The 16,431-nt window shown below is 42.1% G+C and overlaps 1 protein-coding gene across 2 annotated transcripts in view; it reads left to right on the top strand.

The window, feature by feature from the left end:
• The window catches only part of RCL1 (RNA terminal phosphate cyclase like 1), an 80,456-nt gene that overhangs the window by 11,493 nt on the left and 52,532 nt on the right, over window positions 1–16,431 (top strand). For both annotated transcript variants that reach the window (XM_054689819.1, XM_037491903.2), the window contains exons 2-5: window positions 891–962; window positions 4,358–4,533; window positions 11,179–11,253; window positions 12,180–12,304. In XM_054689819.1, the coding sequence (XP_054545794.1) occupies window positions 891–962; window positions 4,358–4,533; window positions 11,179–11,253; window positions 12,180–12,304 (448 nt within the window). The remainder of the gene's footprint in view (window positions 1–890; window positions 963–4,357; window positions 4,534–11,178; window positions 11,254–12,179; window positions 12,305–16,431) is intronic.

The raw sequence follows: 16,431 nt of genomic DNA, 5'->3' as shown, positions 1-16,431 counted from the left end.
CTTAACCTCTTGTGCCACCAGGGAGGCCCTCGCCAGTCTTTTTTTTTTTTTTTTTTTAATAAGATTTATTTATACAAGCACTGGGTACAGTCAGAAACACGGGAGGGTGAGAGAATTCACCAGAGCCACAGGGGAGAGCAGAGCAAGCAGACTGACGAAACACACTGCTGAGGGGAGCAGCGGGCGGCAGGAGAGGTCTGTGTGCCATGTGGGACCCTCGCCCAGCAGCCGGGGATTGAACCAGCGCTGTAGAGGATGCGGGCAGCTTCTCAACCCAGCGCTCAACCGCTGCGCCACTCAGGAGGCCCTCACCAGTCTTTTTTTAATGCATTTTTAAAAGGAGTGACAATACTGTATGTTCACATATCTTTATAATGGTAGAAACAAATGGAATTGGCTAGATAGATCTAGGTTAGTAAGATGGTATCAATAGAAGAAAAGAGAAGGGAAAATTTGTTGAAGAGATAAGGAGTTGTTCTTACTGACTCTGAGACTGTCTTTGGCCCTCAATTTAATCTGCCCTCTTAAGATATTCTGGAAGAAGTAAGATTTTGACTTTAAACCTCTTCCTTATTTTTCTTTTTCTCCCTTAGTTGGCATGTGTTGCTGATGCAGAGCAGGTAGAAGTTAAAAAAACATGTTGCTCACAAAGTTGCTAATATTTGTAGATTCTGAAAACTGCATTATTTCTAATAGTTCTACCAAATGTGTACATGCTAGTCAGCACTAGTTAGCTGCTTCAGGTTCCTCAACTAGTGATCCTACCCAGATTCTGAAGAAGAGCTTAAGTGTGATGTAAGTAATCTGCCTTCCACTGCAATACCTGGATAGGTACTCTCTGGAAATGGTCACTTAACATGAGGCCAATCTGTTTTCTCTTTTCCCCACAGATTTTGAAGCCAGCTTCATAAGGCTATTGGACAAAATAACTAATGGTTCTCGAATTGAAATAAACCAAACAGGTAATCTCTCCTTTTCTTCCCATTCCTAAAAGCACTTACATGTACAACTTCAATATTTCTCAGCTTCTCCTCTCTGTGGGATAAATACTGTATTCAGATGGAAATATCCAGTTTCCTGTCTCTGATACAATTGCCTGGAGATGTATATGAAATCTGTCAATTAAGGTGGTATACACTTGATTTAAGGAAGGTAGAAGAGTGAAAATTTCAAATCTTTTTAGATAATAAAAGTATTTTATACCTAATATTTATGTGAATCTTTTCAAAGTTCATTTACTTATATTGTTACATTCAAATCTTTTTTTGTTGTTGAAGATTTATTTATTTATGCATACAAGAGCTGGGGTACAGGCCAGAGATGCCGGCGGGGGCCATGAGAGGATTCACCAGAGACAGAGTGGGGAACAGAATGGGCAAACTGACTGAAATACACCCCTGAGGGGAGCAGCTGGCAAGGCAGGAGAGGTCTGCTGCGCCAAGTGGGTTGCTACCTGGCCGGCCAGGGATTGAACTCAGGCTGCGGAGGCTGTGGATTGCTTCATAGTGCCGTACTTACCCCTTGTGCCACCAGGGAGGCCCCATTACATTCAAATCTTTTTTTTAAAAAAATATTTATTTATTTATTTATACAAGCACTGGGCACAGTCAGAGGGAGGGTGAGAGAATTCACCAGAGCCAGAGCAGGAAGCAGAGCAGGCAGAAGGACCGAAGTACACTGCTGAGGGGAGCAGCGGGCGGCAGGAGAGGTCTGCGTGCCATGTGGGACCCTCCTCTGGTGGCTGGGGAGCAGCCGGGGAACGAACCAGCGCTGCAGAGGCTGCAGGCAGCTTCGCAACCCAGCGCTCAACTGCTGCGCCACTGGGGAGGCCCTACATTCAAATCTTATGAGAAATTCTGTGAGATAGTTTTTTTTTTTTTATAGAGGCATGTTTATTTATTTATTTATTTGTTTGTTTGTTTGTTTTTTTTGTTTATACATGCACTGGGTACAGTCAGAAGTGCGGGAGGGTGAGAGAATTCACCAGAGCCAGAGCGGGAAGCAGAGCAGGCAGAAGGACCGAAGTACACTGCTGAGGGGAGCAGCGGGCGGCAGGAGAGGTCTGCGCGCCATGTGGGACCCTCGCTGGTGGCCGGGGAGCAGCCGGGGATCGAACCGGCGCCGCCGAGGCCGCGGGCAGCTTCGCAACCCAGTGCTCAACCGCTGCGCCACCGGGGAGGCCCCTGTGAGATAGTTTTGTATACTGAATTTTATTGTCTTTTAAATTAAGTTTACAAAAATATATACAAAAAAATATGACTGTACCTTCACCTGTTTCTTCCTCCAATCCCTTCCCCAGGGGCAGCCAGGGTCACAGCCTGGGGTGTGTGCCATTTGTATGCATTTGCTTACATGAGCATTTCTATATTCCAAACCATCACCAGGATCATGCTCTTAATACTGTTCTGCAGCCAACTTATTTTTCACTAGCACAAATATCTCAGAGAGATTTCTCTGCTGTCACATGCAGATCAATGTCACTATTTCAGTGAACCTTATATAGTGTTCTATTTGAATACATGATAATTTATTTAACTGCTTCCTTACCAAGAAACATGTAAGTTATTTCTTCTTTTTTTTTTAAGTTTTATTTATTTATGCATAGAAGAACTGGGGTACAGACCAGAGGTGCAGGGGGTGAGAGGATTCACCAGAGACAGAGTGGGGAACAGAACAGGTGGATCAACTGAAATACACTGCTGAGGGGAGCAGTGGGCGAGTCAGGAGAGATCTGCTGCTCCATTTGGATAGCTCCCTGGCCGGGGATCAAACTCATGCTGCAGTGGCTGTGGATAGCTTCATAGGTTGCGTCTTAACCCCTTGAGCCACCAAGGAGGCCCAACATGTAGCTTATTTCTAGCTTTTTGTTTTTGTTCTGTTAGACACTGTTGTATCTATCCTGTACAGTAGGTCCTGAAATAAATCTGTTCAGTCTCATTTCATTATAATGTTGATGACCAAAAAGAAAAAAAAAATGTATATCCTGACTGAAGTTGAATGAAGTAGTGAATCTACCCATAATGTTAATTGACTTATGATGTAAGACACCATGGCAAACATCCATGGCTGACTGCACGAATTATGTACCTTTGTACATATATTGAACAAAGGAAACTCTGGGCTCTCTTAAGAAAGAAGATGAACTTGGTTTCGTAACTGACCCTACACCACTTAGTGATCTGTAGCAGCATCAACTCAACCTTACAGACAATAGATTTCAAGCATGAGACATTCAGATGGCCTTTGCATGCCAAGATTCCCTTAGTATACCTTGGCATGTTTCTTTTGAAATTGGTAAGACTTTACCAGCAATTTTTATTGGTGACTAGAGGGCTGATAATTCTGTTCTTTCTTAGCCACATCGTTAGCTTAGGTTGGGAACTATCTCATGTCCCCCCCAAAACTAATGCATGTGTATGCACAGGCACACGCATGCATACCCAGACACACCCTAAGTAGAAATCTACCATCCTGATGAGCTGGTCCATTTCTCATTTGATTAATTTGTAGGCATCAACAAATTTGCAGTTTAGAGGTTATATAGTCTTTTTTTTTTTTAACCTTTTGTCCTAAGGATTGGTTTTATGGTTCTAATAGTATTTAGAATAACTGATGTGGAATTTTTTCCACTTTCTGATATGATTCTTAACATTTTGGTTTTTAATATAGTTAAACCTGCCTTTTTTATTTTTTGAGCAGCAAAAATTCCTTTTCAACCATTTGTACCCCCTAAATCATTAGAATATTTTTTTTCCCCTTCAAAATGTAAATCCAGCAAGAAACTCTTTGGATTACATGAATATGTGAAAGGGTGAACAATATATAAGTTTCCACTAAGACTGTTAAATAATTTTATGTATGTCCATTTTTTATGATTAAAATAGCTTATGTTAGTGGAATTAGTTGCCTCAAAGTGCTTGCCATCTGTGTTTGGTGAGTGCAATACGTGGGAAATCCCATTTCAAGGGCCTAGAAGAAGCTAGTTGCTGGTGTAATGATTTCAGAACCTCATTTCTAAATCCCTCATCAGTCTAGCCTGAGAGTGTGCTGTTTGGAGACCAGGGTTTTGTTAGACTCTCTCCTCTGTGCCCTGCCACAACTTTGGCATTTCAGATGGCTTCGGAAGTGGTTTAATTTATTACTGTTTATTAAATTGCACTCACAGTTTATTACTGCCACAGGGGCTTGACAGTAATGAGTCAGTATTTGGAGTAAAGTATAGGCTCTTAGGAATGACATTTTGAATTCTCTTGGATGTCCTTGTCAGAATTTCCCTTTGGGACTCACTGCCTTTGTTGCCTTTATGACACTTAGTTATTTTTTTCTGCTGATGTGCCCTTCTTTCCTGCGGTATAAGGAACGACTTTATATTATCAGCCTGGTCTCCTTTATGGTGGATCCGTGGAACATGACTGTAGTATTCTTCGTGGTATTGGCTATTACCTGGAAAGTCTTCTGTGCCTGGCTCCATTTATGAAGCACCCACTAAGAATAGTTCTACGAGGAGTGACCAATGACCAGGTTGACCCTTCGGTGAGTAATAAGGCCAAACGATGTACTATTTATTTTATTTTATTTTTTAAAATAGTTATTTATTTATTTATACAAGAACCAGGGTACAGGCCAGATGCACGGGAGGGTAAGGGGATGCACCAGAGACAGAACGGGGAACAAAACAGGCATGAAACATACTGGTGAGGGAGCAGTGGGCGAGACAGGAGAGGTCTGCTGCGCCATGTGGGACCCTCGCTGGCCAGCCGGGATCAAACCAGTGCTGCAGAGGCTGCTGACAGATTCACAGTGCTGCGCTTAACCGCCTCCGCCACCAGGGGAGGCGCCGATGTACTATTTTTTTGTCTTTTGTCACAACCCAGCTATTGCAAACGACCACCTGATCAGGCACAGGTTTATTGTTTCTTGTGTGATTTACCTTGAGATTTAGAGGTTTACCACTCAAGGAGTCAGATGAACCAAGACTCATAATTATCAAATTTAGTCACAGTTGTTAACATCCATCGAGGTGCTTTCCATTGTTGTGTCTAAGAACCTTCAGAACACATGCTTGCAGTCTCATTAAGCTTGACACGAAATATGGCTGTGTTGTCTAGGTGTGTGAGAGTAGAGTTTATCTAAGGTCATGTGATAGCTGAGGCTGCAGACCAACATTTTAGGCAGAAAATAATATCTTCCTGGTATTGGTGAAGCATAATCTGACTTATTCAGGTTTCAGCCATAAATTTGAGGACTTTTTCTGAGAAGTTTGCAAATTTTAAAAAAGGCCAAAAAGGCAGGAAAGATATATGTGAGCACTGATACTTTGTAGGCTCCAACAAGCTTCTTATTAACATGCTAGTTTGCCTGCATTTATAGGGAATTTAATGTTCAGGTAGAGTTTTCATGGGTCACTGTGGCTGCCTTAGAGCCAGTCTTGGATGGGTTTTGGTGTGTGTGGGGGGCGGCAGGGGAGGGGTGAGAGGGTGGGGTTAGTGAAGTCCTGTCCAGATCTGCCTTAGACCTCTCATAGGGAGGGAAGGATTCCCCACCTTTGGATACTCTGCCCTTCAGAGAAGGTATCTTAAAGCTGAGTTCCATGGTGTGAAGTCCTCACTGGTGATACTTATCTTTACCTCTATAGACTGTGGACCAGGATCAGTGAATGGGCAGGTTCTAAGGCAGAATGTGAAGTGTGTAGCTTTCCTAACCAGAGAAGAACAGTTAGGTGGTATAGTGAGCCCCAAACTGGAGACTGCTGATATTCACAAGACACCTGTTAAACACAATTAATGTGTTCTTAAGCATTAGAAGACATAATCCTCAATTCTTGGGAATTCAGGTACATGTACTCTTAGGATCCTGAGTACCATACAAGATCTGAAATTTCTTAAATATAAAGAAATGTTGCATAAAGCTGTTAAGAAATTTAAACTAGTTTGAAATGGTTGCCTTTGATATTGTATTTTTTGGAAGATTCTAGGAAATGCACCATTCACTTAAAGTATGAAAGGGGTGCCCCTACGCTTTTAGTTTGAAAGTGGGGGAAGGTACCTTGAATAAGGGGGAAAGGCCCGGAAGCATATAAGAGACTGGCACTATGTGTGTCCAGTTTTGTACTTTTTCTATAATGGCTAGTGATTTTTTTTTTAAAGATTTATTTATTTCTGCATACAAGAACTGGGGTATAGGCCAGAGGTGTGGGGGGTGAGAGGATTCACCAGAGACAGAGTGGGGAACAGAACAGGCAGACTGACTGAAATACACTGCTGAGAAGAGCAGCGGGCGAAGCAGGAGAGGTCTGCTGCACCATGTGGGTTTCTCCCTGGCCAGCCTGGGATCAAACTCGTGCTGCAGAGGCTGCGGATAGCTTCATAGGTTGCATCCCAACCCCTTGTGCCACCAGGGAGGCCCAATAGCTAATGATCTTAAAAACTACAATCAGTGTTTTAAAAGTTTTATGTGGGGCCTCCCCGGTGGCGCAGCGGTTGAGCGCTGGGTTGCGAAGCTGCCCGCGGCCTCTGCAGCGCCGGTTCGATTCCCGGCTGCTCCCCGGCCACCAGTGGAGGGTCCCACATGGTGCGCAGACCTCTCCTGCCACCCGCTGCTCCCCTCAGCAGTGTACTTCGGTCCTTCTGCCTGCTCTGCTCCCCGCTCTGGCTCTGGTGAATTCTCTCACCCTCCCGCGCTTCTGACTGTACCCAGTGCATGTATAAAACAAAAAACAAACAAACAAGCAAACAAATAAATAAAGAAAAACATGCCTCTATTAAAAAAAAAAAAATAAAAGTTTTATGTGTTAACAATGACAGTTTCCCAGAAATAGTGCTAATCCTTTATGCAGAATATTGAAAATAAATTTGTTTTCATATACTGCAAGACTACCTGCTTTTGCTTGCTCTATGATTAAAATGACTGCTTAAAAGTACCTGACTCTAGCCTAGGATAAAACCTAATACTGGATAAAGAATAACTTTTACTGCTTGTGACTTATTCATTTTGAGCTTTCTCTTAAATGTGTGGTTTTCCCATCAATTCATGTCTTCATCTTCCCTGCCCACAAGAATAAATATAATGAGTACTGCTCTTAGAGAACTTGGTCTCATGGGGTAAATAGCTGGGGAGACTACAGGCTGAATGCCTCTGACTTCTGACAGGGGTACAAACACAGTGCTCAGATTGAGTTTTCTAGAGGATGGGAAACCATAGACATTCTGGATTTTAGGAAGATAGCTGTGGAGGCCTGGATAGGGATGAGTTGGAGAGGTGTCATCTAATTTTAAACATGATAGAGATGGAAGGAATGGAATGGACAGGTATTAGGGATAATGTGGAGGGAGAAACTTCATAATTTGACAACTGATCAGTGCTGGGATAGGGAGCTATCATAATCTCTATGATTTCTGTCCTGGTTGACTTGAAGACTAGTGATCAGAAAGAATTTGACAGGGGGAAGGGAAAAATTGCAGCAGTGTAAATGGTGATATGTTTATTTTGTTCCTCTGTTCCCTGGGATATTGGCAGGGTATGTACATGGGGATGATCAGTTGGCCATTGGAATTTATTGTCTGTAGCCCCAGAGGTAACATCAGGATACTTAGTTCTGTAAGACTCTGAAGTTGAGCACTAGTGGTTTTTTGACTGAAAATCCTACAGGTCTTTTTCCTCTGGCTTATATAGAGTGTGGTGGTCATATGTATTACTGAACTATTTGTTCATGTTTGAAGCCCCGGATTTTATATTATTGTTGATTGATGTGGCAACTCTATATGACTGAACATCCACAGCAGACATTGGTTGGAGCTGAATAGCAGCTGTTCTCTTTGAATAAGGCATGAACTTACCAGTTGGATACAGGTCTTAGTTGACCTCATCATTCCCATTAAAATTCCCTTTCTTGACTCTGTGGGCTTTATAGGTTTTGCTTTTGGTCCCAGGGACTGAGAATAGAAGAAGAAAAGGAGAAAATCAGTGTTTAAGGTGTGAATGGAAGAACAGGAGCTATAGACAGTGACTGTGGAGGTATAAATATTAAATATTTGGAGGAGCCAAGTAGGACAAATCTAAGAAGTTGGGGATGAATCACAGAGTTGGTCTTCCAGGAGTTGAGTTGGGAGAAACTGCAGTGAGAAACTTCATTGACCATTAGGAGAGTAATATCCTTAGAGGCACATATATAAGATAGGCACAAGTTGAGTAAAGAGTAGGAAATAAAGTACCATAAAGCCTATTGTGAGCTGGGCACTAAGTGTACATACATATATCCATATTTATTTAATTTTTAAAAAAGATTTATTTATTTATGCATACAAGAACTGGGATGCAGGCCAGAGGCACGAGGGTGGTGAGAGGATTCACCAGAGACAGAGTGGGGAACAGAACAGGCAAATTGACTGAAATACACTGCTGAGGGGAGCAGTGGGCAAGGCAGGAGAGGTCTGCTGTGCCATATGGGTTACCTCCCTGGCTGGGGATCATACACCTGCTGCAGTGGCTGCGGATAGCTTCATAGTGCTGCACCTTAACCCCTTGTGCCCCCAGGGAGGCCCCATATTTATATAATTCTTGTGCCAACCCAGTGAGGTGGGTGTTCTTATCACAGTTTCAGACAAGATAACTCAGCAGCTTCTTGCCCTTTTCTATTTGGCATGAATCTGATCACATTTGTTCCTATTGATTGATTTCACTGAAGTGTCAGGGTGCTCATTTGCCTGGGGCAGGGGGGTGGTGCTTGGATCAGACTTTGGCTGTTTCTAACTGCAGAGTGAAGATTCTGTTTTTCTTATGGAAAACTTGCAGCTCATTCCTATTTGGTAAAACTAGTGTTCAGAGCACACTGACTTGTTAGATAAATGTAGTTTGAATGTCATCCTTACATTCGTTAAGGAATTCACAAACGAATACGGAAGGACCTCAGTCTTCTTGGAGCTCTGAATGGAGAGGAGATAACAGATAACTTGGTGTAGTCTGGAGCAGGAGGAGACATGTCCAGCCAAGCCCCTCATTTTACATAATAGGAACTGTTCAGGTCCCTGCCAGCAAGAGGCAGAGTGGGACTCAAGCCCATACCTGCTTTCCAGCCCTTGTCCCACCACGCCAAGTTGCCTGCCCTCTGTGTCAGATGGGGAGTGCTTTACAAGGCAGAACCATACCCTCAAAGTAAGTTTTATTTGATCCTTTATGCCTCCAGGTATAGGTAGGATGAGCTAGAGGGGTGTTGTTTTCTTGCTTTTCTTTCCCCAGAAGAGCTGGTGGCTACCAAGTTCTAGGGAGTTTTACAGGCAGAGTAACCCACATCCTAGCCTCTCCCTCCCCGACTTTTTCCAGGAATCTGTCTTGGCCTTCTCCTTAACCACCCTTAATTTCTAGCCTAGCTGAATTATTTTTGGTTCTGGCAATCCCAATTCCATGTTTTAAGTTGTGGTGTATGTTTAGCTTTAATATTTAATTGAAATCAGCTAATCTTTAATGGATTTTCCCCATAACTATTGCTATCTCACTTTGTCTATTCTGAATATGATCCTAGATCCCGTAGGTCTTTTTTTTTTCACCTCTGATTAATTTTCTGTTGTCAGGATATTTAGTTGGGGCCTGTTCTCTGCTATAATGCCTTATTGCAGTATGATTTTTTTTTTTTAAAGATTTATTTATTTATACAAGCACTGGGTATAGTCAGAAGCGTGGGAGGGTGAGAGAATTCACCAGAGCCAGAGCAGGGAACAGAACAGGCAGATTGACGAAATACACTGCTGAGGGGAGCAGCGGGTGCGGCGGGAGAGGTCTGTCGCGCCATGTGGGACCATCACAGGTGGCCGGGGATCGAACCGGCGCTGCAGAGGCTGTGGGCAGCTTCGCAGCCCAGTGCTCAACCGCTGCACCACCAGGGGAGGCCCACAGTATCATTCTTTTGAGTCTCACCATGTGGGAGTTGGTAGCAACTTCAAGACATGCAGACTGAGCTCCTTTGAGACCAGCCAAAGGAGCTGGTCTGAGGCCAGCCAGAGGCAGAGCCTGAATCAGGACCAGGGCTTTTCCCTGCATCATCTGCTTGAACTACTCTCACTGCCTCCTGATAGGGTCAGTCTCTGTGTGGGCTTGTTCCATTGGGAATAAGTAAGGGAGTAATTTTCTTTTCCTTGTTTCCTTTGAGGCTACATTCACTGACTTGTTAGATAAATGTGATTTTATTATCATTATTACATTCTATGAGGAAACCACAGGTAACTAAGAAGTAAGCCCAGGTCTCCTAGGACCTCTGAATGGAGAGGACATTAAAATAGCATTCTTGGCACAGTCTTGTGGGTGCAATCAGTTACATTTTGGGGTTTGTGCTGCTTTATTGAACCTATCATTCTCCCATGGGCCCATACTCCCTTGTAGAACCACTACCTACCTTTAGCTGCCTATGTGCTGGGTATCAGCAGAACTCTTAGGTAGTCTTTGAATAGTTCATTTGGTTTGCTTTGGCTTAGAGTGTCATCATCTCTAAACATTAAGCAACCTTGCTGGAAAAAGATGAATAAAAAAATGCTGATATTTTTTCCATAGAGTTTATATCCGTAAGAATGAACAGAGGTCCCATTTTGTTTTCTGTATTAGTCCAGGAGTTTCTAGATTCCTTTTGCAGGATGTCTGTTATGCTCAAAATGACTTCTAAGGTAGGAGTAGGTCTCCATATCATAAATGAGAAAAGCAGGGCTCAGAGAGGCCATGTGGCTTATAAAATCACAGTCTTGGGAGCAGAGTTGGCCCACCTCACTTTAAAGCCAGTGTCCTTCCTCTTTACCAGGCTGCATCATCTATCTGTTGCTAAGCCTCAGCCTGCTTCATGGGCTTTTTCTTTTTCACATCTGCTCTGGATTTTTTTTTTTAAATATTTATTTTATTTATACAAGAACCGGGGTACAGGCCAGATGTATGGGAGGGTGAGGTGAGAGGATTCACCAGAGACAGAGCAGGGAACAGAACAGGCAGACTGATGAAATACACTGCTGAGGGGAGCAGCAGGTAAGACAGGAGAGGTCTGCTTGCCATGTGGGTTGCTCTGAGGCTGGAGGGGATTGAACCAGCACTGCAGAGGCTACGGACAGCCTCACAGCACGGCACTCAACTGCCTGCGCCACCAGGGAGGCCCACATCTGCTCAGGATTTTAACTAATCTTTTTTTTTCCTGAAATAATTCTACAGGTTGACGTTCTCAAGGCAACAGCCCTTCCTCTCTTGAAACAGTTTGGGATTGATGGTGAATCATTTGAGCTAAAGGTAAGTAGGTGTGAATTCTTGGCTGTGTATATCTGTGTAAAGCATTTTCTTATGACTCCTAGTGTGTGTCACATTTGAAGTTGACATTTATGGGAAGAGCCACAGAATTCGTGAACCACATGTTACAGGTTTTGAGCTGAAAAAGGGACCCTTTCATAATGATAGTAGTAGCCAACAGTTAACTTTGTGATGGGCACTGTTGTAAGCATTCCACATATATTAACTTCCTTTGCTCCTTTAACAACTCCATTCCTGTCACTCAGTTAGTAAATAGTGGAGCCAGGATTCTGGCATACAGCCTCTCTGATCTAGATCATTTGGATATAACTTATGTCCATGGTCTTGCATTTTGGATGCCTCTGAGAATTTTCAGTATTTTTAAGACCTAGTAGAAGTAACTTAAGCATCTGTTAGCAGTAGGCAGAGTGGGACTCAAGCTGTTGAAAGAAATCATGTCAATCCAATGTGATAACACTGGATATCTTAAGATGTCTGGCATCTCTCCTTCTTATTACATTGTTATTTTTTAAATAAATAGAGTTTTGATATATCAGTTATTTGCATAGGAAGAGAAAGGGAAGTTCCTGATAGTTAAAAAATGGAATCAGTTGATGAAGTAGGCCAGTCCCTCATTTTAAGGATGAAAAAACAGGCCCTGGAGGTGAAGTGTCCTGCCTGAAATTTGACTCGGATATGCTGACATGATCTGCTCCTTTTTCTGACACACCATATGGTGTCTTTGCTCAACACTGCCCTGTTGAAACTAACATAAGGTGCTGTTGATCTCGAAGGGATTGACAAGTTGAATGTGAAAGAGCTACCTGTCTTGTAAAGAAGAGTCCTTTAGTATAAACCTTCTAGATTGGGTGTCAGGATAATGCACTTTTTGCTGTATCCTCATTTCTTCTTTCTCCCCATATATGCAGATTGTGCGACGGGGAATGCCTCCTGGGGGAGGAGGTGAGGTGTTCTTCTCATGTCCCATAAGAAAGTTCCTGAAACCTGTTCAACTCACAGATCCAGGAAAAATCAAACGAATCAGAGGAATGGCGTATCCTTTGCATTTGGATAAGATTTCTTATTTTTTTCTTACCGCACTAAGAATGGCTCATAACAACTCTACATCTCAGGGTTATTTACATTTTAGACAATAATCTTGGAAAATTCTTTTTTTTTTAAAGATTTATTTATTTTTACAAGCACTGGGTACAATCAGAAGCGCGGGAGGGTGAGAGAATTCACCAAAGTGGGGAGCAGAACAGGCAGACTGACGAAGCACACTGCTGAGGAGAGCAGTGGGCACAGCAGGAGAGGTCTGCATGCCATGTGGGACCCTCGCTGGCTGCTGGGCATCGAACCAGCGCTGCAGAGGCTACGGGCAGCTTCGCAGCCCAGCGCTCAACCGCTGCTCCACCAGGGGAGGCCCAATCTTGGAAAATTCTTGACAATGAAATTGTAATTGTTGGTTGAGATATGATGCTTTATTGTTTGCCTCAACATGACTAAATTGATTTATTCAGTTAACTCAGCAAATGATTTGTATATATGTAATACTCTCCCAAAAGCTGTGGCTTGGGGCCTTCAAATGCACTGAAATCTCTTCCTCAGAAGGGAGATCTCATTACTTGGTGAAGAAATGAAATATGCAAGCACATAGTTTTGATATAATGTGTAAAATCATGTAGATGTATGCATAGTGAGTGGGGGAAGCTAAGAGAGTGGCTAATTTTGTGTACAGGATGTAGGGAATAATATTTACTGTTTGTTTAGTGCTTACTCTGCTTAGACTTTGATAATCAATTAATTAATTACCTTAATTTTTTAAAAACTTTTTTGAGCTACAGTTATTATTTGACATACGAATGACCACACAGACTTTAATGTGTGCAACTAATGTTTGGAGATAAGTATACACTTGTGAAACCATTGACATAATCAGTACCATCAGCTTCCATGTCTGTTACCTCTGAAAGATTGTTCCTGCCATCTTAGTTTTTTTTTTTTTTTAATTTTTTAAAAAGATTTATTTATGCATACAAGAACTGGGGTGCAGGCCAGAGGTGTTGGGGGTGAGAGGATTCACTAGAGACAGAGTGTGGAGCAGAACAGGTGGATTGACTGAACTACACTGCTGAGGGGAGCAGCAGGCGAGACAGGAGAGGTCTGCTGTGCCATGTGGGTCACCTCCCTGGCCGGAGATCGAACTCTTGCTGCAGTGGCTGCAGATAGCCTTATAGTGCTGTGACTTAGCCCCTTGTGCCACTAGGGAGGCTCTGTCTTAGTTTAAAAAAAATTAATTTTTTAAATTTCTGGTGACAAGATCACAATGTAAGGTCTATCCTCTTAGCAGCTTTCTAAGTATAAATGCGGTATTCTTAGCTATAGGTACATTAAGGTGTGCAGTGGACCCTGTAGACTTATGTTGCATAACTGAAACTTTGTACTTTTTAGCAACACTTTCTCATTTTTCCTTCTCTACCCTTAGCAACCACCATTCCATTTTCCCCTCTCTAACCCCTGACAACCACCATTCCAGTCTCTGCTTCTATGAGTTTAACTACTTTAGATTATTTATATGTATAATCGGGATCATGTAATGTTTGTTCTCCTGTGTCTAGCTGATTTCACTTAATACAGGGTACTATAGATTCTATAGTACCCTGTTGTGACATTTTTAAGGGATAGATAATATTCCATTGTATGTAAATATCACATTTTCTTCATCTGTCAATGGATATTTAAGTTGCTTCTATATCTTAGCTATTATGACTAATGATGAAATGAACATACGAGTACATATGTATCTATGAGATCTTGATTTCAATTATTTTGGATGTATGTTTAGAAGTAGAATTGCTAGATCTCATGGATTTAAAAATTTTTTTTTATTAAAATAGGATTGCATTATAACATTACATACTTTTCAGATATGCATTATTATAAATCAGCATTTGTATATGTTAAGTTCACTAAAAATCTTATTTGTTGAAAATTAATTTTCATTGAGGTCTTGTTGGTTTAGAATGCTGTATATATATATGTATATATTTTTTTAAAAGATTTATTTATTTATGCATACAAGAGCTGTGGTACAGGCCAGAGATGTGGGGGGGAGAGGATCCACCAGAGACAGATTGGGGAACAGAACAGGCTGATTGACTGAAATACATTGCTGAGGGGAGCAGCGGGCAAGATAGGAGAGGTATGTCTGCCATGTGGGATCTTCCTGGCTGGCCGGAGATCGAACTCATGCTGCAGAGGCTGCGGATTGCTTCGTAGTGTGGTGCCTAACCCCTTGCACCACCTGGGAGGCCCAACACTGTATATATTTTAAGGGCATAGGTTTATACCTCTTCAGATGGATATTGCCGTAACTCCATGTCCACAACCAAAGCACTAATAATCCTCTACATCGTCCATTGTGCTCCCTAGTCTCCTAGCCCCAGCCCTTTCTGATTTATAGCCTCAATTCTACACTCAGATTTTTAGATGTTTTTTTTTTTTTTTATTTTTTTAAAAAAAGATTTATTTATTTATTTATACAAGCACTGGGTACAGTCAGAAGCGCGGGAGGGTGAGAGAATTCACCAGAGCCAGAGCGGGGAGCAGAGCAGGCAGAAGGACCGAAGTACACTGCTGAGGGGAGCAGCGGGCGGCAAGAGAGGTCTGCGCGCCATGTGGGACCCTCCTCCGGTGGCCGGGGAGCAGCCGGGGATCGAATCGGAGCTTCGTAACCCAGCGCTCAACTGCTGCACCATCGGGGAGGCCCCTGTAGGGTTTGTTTTGTCTTTCCTTTGTTTTATTTCTTTATATTCCGTATCTGAGTGAAATCATTTAACATTTGTCCCTTTTCTGATTTATTTTGCTTAGCATAACCCCTTTCAGTTCAATATGGATCTTTTTAATTTCTTGAGAAACTTCTGTATTTATTTTCATGATGGCTATATGAATTAACATTCCCACCAACAGTGTGTAAGACTTCCTTTTCTCCACACCTTCACCACATTTTTTTGTTTGTTTTTGTTTTTTTGTTTCTGTTTAGCAGTTTGAGATGACATCTCATTGTTTGATTTGTATTTCTCTGATGATTAAAAGTGTTGAGCACCTTTTCATATACCCTTTGGCCATTTGTGTATATTTGGGGAGAAACTATTCAAATCTATTCAAATCCTTTGACCATTTTTTAATCAGGTTATTTGTGTTTTGATATTGTGTTGTATGAATTCCTTATATACTTGGATAAATTTGCTGTTTCTCACTTAGGCATCTGGCTGGAGATGTTTGTTTTGATAATAGCTACAAATATTTGGGGTGGGCTGTGGCAGGGTTGGGGATGGTGAAGATTAAAATCAGTTTTATTCATGTTAAGTTTGAGGCTTCTTCAAGATGGTTACAGGGAGGTAACTTTGGTAAGGAAATTAGAAATGTAGATTTGCAACTTGGAGACAAGGTGAAGTCCAGAAATGAATGATTTGAGAAGGATTGAAACTACCATGTACACTACAAAGGAGGATGAAAATCCTGAGAGATCAGTAAAACTTGAAAGCGGAAATGAAGTAAGTGCTTCCAGGAGGCAGACTAGGAAAAGTTAAAGAGTTGGGAGGAAAATAAAGAATGCAGCTTCTTGAAGCCCAGGTCAGTGCCCCGATCCAGAGGAGTCAGCATTTGGCTGGGGAGACAGGCGAAGAACTCACAGCAGGCTGCTGCCGATTCCCTGTGAGGTACTCTTTCCAAGAGTGGTAGAAACATAGGTCAGTAACCAGTTTTGGATTGTGGAGTATCTGAGAGGGAAATTTTTTACAGGAAAGAGTAGTAAAAAGAAAGATCAGGTAATTTGATGAAGAGAGAGTTGAGAAGATTCTTTCCCTTTAAAAAAACATGAGCTGGCAATGATTTGAGTATTTATGTAGATTAGGTAAAACAGATTTAAGCCGGAGAGAGGGAGACTTATTAATCAATGTGGCAAAGTGATTAAAGCACAGATATTGCAATCACTGCTGTGGGTAGTGACTCTGGTGCTACCACTGATGATAGGATCTTGGCCCCAAGCTTTGGTTGATTCAGTTATCTTTGGACCCACTATACTATGACATGGTATAGTGTCATATCATACCTGCAATGAAGATTATATGAGGATGAGGTATTATTTAATATGATGTGCTGGGCTTGTGTATGCTG

The sequence above is a fragment of the Talpa occidentalis genome, unplaced genomic scaffold, assembly GCF_014898055.3.
Source record: "Talpa occidentalis isolate TD23 unplaced genomic scaffold, MPIMG_talOcc4v2.1 talOcc4.7, whole genome shotgun sequence".
NCBI lineage: Eukaryota > Metazoa > Chordata > Mammalia > Eulipotyphla > Talpidae > Talpa > Talpa occidentalis.
Note: the sequence above shows the minus strand (reverse complement) of the source record. Positions and strands in the feature narration are given on the sequence as shown.